Genomic DNA, 7,690 nt, shown 5'->3' on the forward strand with positions numbered 1-7,690 from the left:
GCTAGTTCCAGTCCAATACTGAGAATACGAATGTGGTCTATTGTGACGTGTCACGGTTGCCCTATAGACCCACTGCATAGAATGGCGCTGACATATGAATAACAATACTTACACATCTAAGTCTCGTGTTATTGCTTTTTAAACAATGGATTTTTCGTGTATCTGTGACGCTTAAGATGTATAGGTATTGTTATTCAAATTTACGTAGTGGGTCTATTGTCCTTACTCGAAGATCTTTTGTAACAATATAGCAACGTCAAAATTATGTTTATTCAGGTCTAAGAGTAAAAATGTTACTGAATCGAACATGTTTTACAAATAATTCATGATTAAGTTGGTATTTTCAAGTGTCCAGAGAAGGTAATTATCCTTGTATTACTTTGAATGTAAGTATCCTAGTCCTAAAAGAAAGAATATGACTCCGTCAGAGATGCTGTTAGTCTATCTTTTAAGCAAAGTGAGTTTACTAAATAATTAGTTCTCATTCATTACGAAAAGTAGAAAGTAGAACTTATTACCATAACTCGCTTTAAAGAGAAGCTGAAGTCATAGTTCATATACTAGATGGACTGGTTACAAAACTCTGGAAACTTCAAAAGCGAGAATTAACAGTGACATCGCACTTCATGCTATAAACTTAACCGTGATCATGCACAATCTTTTGTCCTTGCTTCACAACTGAGTTTTTAACAAATCAATCGAAACTTTTGACTGGCTGTCTTTTAGAAAAACGGTGTGATTTGTGCATGGTGAGGACCAATACAGTGAAAAAAAAAAAAGTGAAAACATGAAAAAAAGAAACTTGTCGAGTTTCATAACCATCTCCATATATTAACTATGCTGACATGGACTCGAAAATCACCTACTGGTTAAGCAAACTTCCTCGATGTAATTATTACAAAAATAACGTGTGCTAGCAAAAAACGTGTTAATTTATGGTAATTTAAATCCATAAAAAAACTCCAATATTCTTAATAATTTTCAGCTGTTGATCTCGAGTGTGGGAGGAGTTTGGTAAGATTTTCGGCCTGGCGATGATAATTCATCCTCAGCCGAAATCCCACCAATTGCAAGGTGCGGGACTGCAGAAACCCACCTTGCATCTTATTTGCACCTCATTAAAAAACAAAAGGCCACATTGTCTCATGCCTCGTTCTTTTAAAAACTAAATTATTTTTTACAATCCCGCACCTCACTGCGAAGTCCATGCCTGTTTGAATTTTTCAACTATTTGTTAATAGCCCTTCTCACGGTTAGTTTTTCTCATTTGCATTACAAGGTAATCTAACGTGGATGCGAGGCGATTTCCGGTTAAAACTACAAAATAACCCAAAATTGCCTCGTATCCACGTTAGATTATATGAGAAAACTAACCGTGCAAAGGGCTATTCTTTAGGGGTATTTTGAATAATGTTGTGTCTAAAAAGGGCTACAAAGTGTAAGTCTTCACTGTTCCACACAGCGTTCAATGAGTAACGTAAACCAATGCAACGAAACGTTTATTTACAATATGATTTGTAGTTGTTTCCTTCAATTTGAAGAAACTTCAAAAGCAAAACTTGCGAAGTTATTGAAATACCTGCTTAAATGCAAAAATAACGCGATTTAGTAAAGTCACATTTTAATTAACGTGGAAAAAATAACCGAACGTTTCTAAGCTATAACTCGACGACTAAACTTATATAAACTTATTCACAATGAAGGATCTGGACTTGTCATAAGCTCCAAACCCTAGCTTCTACTTTGCAATCTGTGTATTGTATGTATCCCACACCTCCCGATTAAGACGGTGGGTGCCCGTCTAAGGGCCGATTTACACGGTACGATTTTTGTCGCACGCGACAAGCTTACGACAGGCCTACGACATCGACTGTTTCGTGTAAATCAAACCTACAACTGGCTCACGATTGTCGTGTATTGCAGAAAAAGTGTCGTAGCAGTTTAAAACACTGCGACAATCGAAAGTCATGTCGTACGCTTGTTGCATGCGACAAAAATCGTACCGTGTAGATCAGCCGTAACAGAATTGGCTGAAAGCCAATCTCAATGCGCAACCACGTAAAAACATTCCAGTCCCGAAAAGACTTTAAAACGTTTTAAAAATAAAAATACGCTACAATTTTGATGACCAGTACCCTTTTGAAATCATGTATCTTGACAAACCTCTCCCATCTAATTTAAAAACCTCGTTAAGAAAGGCCATTTTGTTTCTCTTTGGCTTTTTACAGACGAATGGTACATACGGTAACTATACCAATCAAGACGTGTGAAAAGCACTGTTCATTTTCTATGGTATTGAGTAAGGTGAACGCGAGTACATTTTGTGATTTATAGGCACCGGTAACGTTTTGACAGTCAGAGAGTGCAATTTGAGAACTCTCAAAACATTGCGAGTGACCATAAATCACCAATGCAATAGGAAGTTTATACGATTGTTTGTTTGTTTGTTATATCTTCAACAAAATTACTCCATGGCTGTGTTTCCACAGGAACGTCCGTGTTGCCCTTTTTAACCTCTATTGCACTATAAAACCTACTCACACATTCGTCATTGCCCAATCAGAAACGCGATATTCTGTTGAGAGTATAATAATTATTTTCAATTTCATGTATATGAAACGTCTTTGAGGCTCACGATACTGGAAGGTAGCCCATTTGTTCGGCAAATTGGAAAAAAAAACAAAAAAAAAACAATTATTTTATGCAATTTGGAAGAAAGTGTCGTCGCATATATGGTTATGCATATATGCATGCGACGAATTCAAATAAGGATACAATGCTCTTTTTCCTCTTCATAAACCTTTCGCGTATACATACATATATATATATATATATATTTACACAATAAATAGCTGATTTTATAATACTATCCCCTTACTACCTCCTTATAGTCACGCACTTGCGTTGCGTGAGCCACGAGCCCAGTGGCTTGCGTTACGTTACATGCTAAATCCAGAGAAGCTATACATCCACAGGACAAGAAGTCTTCCTCTTGCGTTTCGGAAGTAACTTAAGCGGTCTCTTGATTTTATTGTTCCTGTTTTTGTCAGGGGTTTCTGGCCTGGAAGGTGATAACGGCTCTTTAAGAGATTCGTCCTTGCATGTTGGAACTGTCGGGAACTTGCTTTCGCTGCCTGAATCATGAAAGCTCCTTTCCGCAGTTTTGGAAACATCAAACTGCTTCTTTCTGCGGCGGACGAAACAAATCGCAGCTACGCACGACAAAATCACACAGGAGACAATGGTTATTCCAATCACGAGACCAATGCTGATGTGGCCACTGTGGTTTAATCCACGTTGTCGTTCGAATATACCTATAAAGGGGGAGACAGGGTGGTTTAGTAGTCATCAGCCGCGTCTCCCACGTCTGTGTCCCAGGTTCAACTCTGGCCTCGGGTCGTATGTGGGCTGAGTTTCAATCCATCTCAACCTGACTCCGCGGGCTTTTCTCCTGGTACTCCGGTTTTCCTCTTTCCTCAAAATCGACTCCCAGTCAATGACATCTGGCTGGGTTTGCGGTGCTCCGAGATCACACATGGATCGTATGGCGGCAGCTCTGGGCACCTTCACGCGGTCCGATCCCGTTGAGCCAGTTGATCATGAAAAGCCCAAGTAGGGAGCGGTCAACTAAGCGCACATATACATTTACAAAATGCAAAAAGCATGAAATGCAAATCTCGCTAGTAACCGGTCGGCTCAGCTGGCTGTACACTGAACTACTAGGCCGGCGATTGTAGTTTCAACTCCGGCAGACAAACACTGTAGGTATTTGCACCATGCACTAATGAGAAATTTGCCGCTTTTTGTGATCATTTCGTATCAACAAATGGTTGGTCTTTCCAGTTATGTCGATGATACTGGATAATGTTCAGCGATACATGAAAGCGGTCCTGTCTCACATCACAAAACCTAAGAGTGTTTTAAACGGCATCTAGTTCCTATGGTAACCTATTACGTCACAATTGTGAGTACAGTACTGTACTTTATGTTAAGCAATAAGAGTTGTTTTCCGTTTTATCGTAACATATGTGATTGGTGATACAGGTTGTAGGTTCAATTCGTTCTCAAATAGCAAAGTTTCTTGAAAGTGTTCAAACTGCTTTGAGCCATGTTAACAGGGTGCTTCGTTCACGTTTACACGCTTCGTCTTCTTTTAAAGTATCTATACTTTATGAGTCTTAAAGCAGAGGGTGATGTCGGTTTGAGCACGTCCCACCCCTCCCTCCAATTTTAATGATGATAATTCGAACGTGCATTGCTTGGTGATGGGAAGGAGCCTCTCTAATCTCTTTTTCCCCCTCTCTCTTTCTGTTCCTCCAAAGATCACGGATTAGCCCTTATGATCAGAAAATGGGCTCCAAGGTGAGAAAATACTAGGCTGTTCCAGGCTCCCAGATAGTCGGGAAAGAGAAAAAAATCGGCGTGGGAAAAACAAGTGGGGGCTTGGGTCGAGGCAAGGCCTTCCTTCGACCCAAAGCCCCACTCATTTTTCGCGCGCAGATTTTTCAACCCACTCCCTATCTTGAATTAACGATTATCGTTAATTTGTAATTTGCTCTGAATTTAACACTACGTTAATTTAGAAGACTGAAAGCTTGATATAGTCTGTGTACAGCCGCCCGCTCTCCAAAAAAATTCGGAAAGGAGCGTCTGTGATTTACCGTTGATAATCGTGTTCCGGAATAATTTTGCATACATTATTAAGCGATCTACGCTGACCAAAATTTGCGTGGTTCATATTTCTTTGGAGCTAAATTCTCAAAATGGTGGTCAATCAGGTGGATTTTAGACGTGCATTGAAGAGCGTCTCCGATAGTTTTAAGATACCTTGGCTCTATAGCATAGAAGCACCCTTTAAAGGAAAGGATGTATTTGCAAGTCTTCCAACCGGGTACGGCTCTGATCTTCAGGACAGCACAGATCGTTCCTCGATATGTCCACATCTCAAATCTTCTAAGGCAACTCGCTTTGTAGATTGTTCTTGAGAATGGCTAGGCTGGTCCGAGCGAGGCGTTGGGATTACTTTGACTGGTAAGGGATAGCGGGAGACGTTTTCGAGCGGACAATGTTTTGAATAGTGCTATATTGACCTCGTGAAGATTCGTCAGGAGCGCTTTCGTTTCTTTAGCGCTGACAACAATTCCTAAAAATACGCGTAGAATCGATTTCCAATTTACACTCCATAGATAACAATTCCACTTGTACTTTAAAAGAAAAACCTCTATGACCATCAGAAAGATTTAATTCGTATTTTTTCCCTTGAGCAAAGTACACACGAACTCATCGTAAAATCTCTCACGGTGGTTCTCACGGTGTCGATGTGGAGAAATAAAAATAAAAACGAATCAAAACTCGTTGTTTCAATGATGTAATGATCAATGGGTGATAACCAATAAAATCATTTTCCAAACATTCCAGGAAAAATCACGTGGTATTGAACACGATTATCAACGACAAATCACAGACGCTCCTTTCCGATTTTTTTTCGGAGAGCGGGCGGCTGTACACAGGCTAAGCTTGATATGGATTATGGTAAATGGTCATATATTTTTTAAACGACCACCCAAGTGTACGGACAGGATTCGAACCTGTGAATGTTAATTTACCCGTCACCCAAACACTTGACCACCACACCGCTAGCTGCTCCGGCACAATATTTTAAACACTATTTCATAACGCTGTGTTATTAAACGGCAACAAACAACATTACACACCGCAAAAGGTCGCTTTCCAAACTTCACGCTAATCCAAGCTTAGGCCTAAATTAATTTTTTTTTTTTGACAATGCTGTGTCTTGATCTTCAGTGGTGAAGCGGTAAGAAGCGGTTTCTATAGAGTAGAAATTTCGGGTTCAAATCCAAAGCACGGATATGATTTTTTGTTTCCTATTTTCTCTGCTATCACAAGTCCTGGGACACAGTGTCCTAGATTAACGACAATAGGGACCTTCAGATTCTAGGACGAGGACGAGAACGAGTACGAGTTTTGACTGTTTGTTTTTAGCGAAAATACTTAGAAGATTTATAGCCCGTATGATTAATCTTACTCCTTTTTAGCATTTTAGGTTTCTCAGTTAGTCTTATTGCTGTTACCTTGGCATTTTTGCTTATAGAAAAATGACATAAATGCTAACGTTTTGTTGACTTGTTTTGCCACGACGACATTTTTGCAAAACCTCGTACTAAAATGACGACGGTGACACGTTTTTCCCGCCAAAATGACACTGGTTTGCGCGCGCTCAATGTTTTTCTATGAGAAAATTTGGTACTCGTAGTCGTTCTCGTCCTAGAATCTGAAGGTCCCTAACAGTAAATTCAAAGCAACTTAGGAATTAGCGATAATTGTTAATTTAGAGAAGAGGTCATGTTTAGCTTGTCACTTTTCCGACTATCTGGGAGCCTGGAACAGCTTAAGAAAATACCGAATACTCACTGTTATCTTCTTCTGCACAGGAGCAAGTCTTGAACTTGATATCACTGGTACAAAACGGCACGTTTGGACACGCTCTGTGGCACTTTCGAATCCTGTACATTAGCCCAGTACCTTCTTTCAAATTTAATCCATGATCACAGACACACTCGGACCATGCGTCCCAGCTGCTATCAATCACACCTGTTCCACACAAACGCAGAAAATGTGTCACGCAAACCTCTTGGTTACGTCATTCGCGCAATCGACTTAACCCACAGGTTATGTTGTAACAAAAATCAAAATTATAACAGATTGGCCCTTTGTTCACACGGCACCTTCTAACCGTATCGTCAATCCCTTCCTGAAACGGTTCAATTTCTGGACCTCCAAAAAAGCTGGTCCCGTTTTAGAACTGGTTTGGCCTAATTTAGTTTGGCACCGTGCAAACACCTGTACCAGTTATTCAATTTCTGCAATTTCGAAAAATTTAAGGTACCTCTGAATTGGCTCCCTTAATTTTTTTGAAACTTAAGCGATAGTTCTATCTCAGATGGCAAATTACTACTGTACAATAAAATATGGAGGTCAGATATCAGCAAGTAAAGACAAAAGATATATGGCTTATTGGCCAAGCGTGAGGTCAATGTGGCTGGACATTGGCCAAGTTCTTTTTTTGCGAGTTTATTCGGGGTCCATAAACAAGCGAAAAAAGAACAAGGCTAATATCCAGCCATCTTGACCGAACAAGCTTGGTCAATACAGGAGTTATTATGTGGGATAATACACCAAAACAAGATCTTTGATCGTGCGGGACCAAGCGAGAAATCCCGAGCAGGCAAGATAGCTCCATCTTACCCGCTCGGGTAGCCAATCACAGCGCGAGATTTGGTTCATCTTGCCCGCTCAAAGAGCTAGTCATGTAATACGTGATACAGTATAGTAAGAAGAAGGCCTTTTAAAAGTGGTGAAACTGGTTCTAGAAACCTAATTTATAATTAGACCCGTAGCCCGCAAGGGCCACGGGTCAATACCCCATAAGGCGTCGCCATGTTTTAGTGTCACTCAACTAGTCGAATTTATGACTTCATCTGTCGGTATTCCGACAGACACTAGTGGTGTTGACGTTGGGGAAAACAGTAAAGACACATTGTGCATCTAACATGACGAACTCAGACCGGTACGAAATTTTTGCAGCCGCTGGTTTACATGGAACCGGGAGGTATTATATTTTTTCTTTAATACATATATCGCTGACCCAAAACATACAGACTTGAAATTT

General features: G+C 40.2%; 1 protein-coding gene across 6 annotated transcripts in view; it reads right to left on the reverse strand.

Annotated features, from left to right (window-relative positions):
• Positions 1–248: 248 nt before the first annotated feature.
• Positions 249–7,690, reverse strand: part of LOC138028521 (semaphorin-5A-like) — a 530,961-nt gene continuing 523,519 nt past the window's right edge. For all 6 annotated transcript variants that reach the window (XM_068876139.1, XM_068876205.1, XM_068876407.1 and 3 more), the window contains exons 24-25: positions 6,433–6,612; positions 249–3,314 (exon numbers count right to left, since the gene is read on the reverse strand). In XM_068876139.1, the coding sequence (XP_068732240.1) occupies positions 2,962–3,314; positions 6,433–6,612 (533 nt within the window). In that variant the 3' untranslated portion in view covers positions 249–2,961. The remainder of the gene's footprint in view (positions 3,315–6,432; positions 6,613–7,690) is intronic.

Source organism: Montipora capricornis, chromosome 1, assembly GCF_036669925.1.
Source record: "Montipora capricornis isolate CH-2021 chromosome 1, ASM3666992v2, whole genome shotgun sequence".
Taxonomy (NCBI): Eukaryota; Metazoa; Cnidaria; class Anthozoa; order Scleractinia; family Acroporidae; genus Montipora; species Montipora capricornis.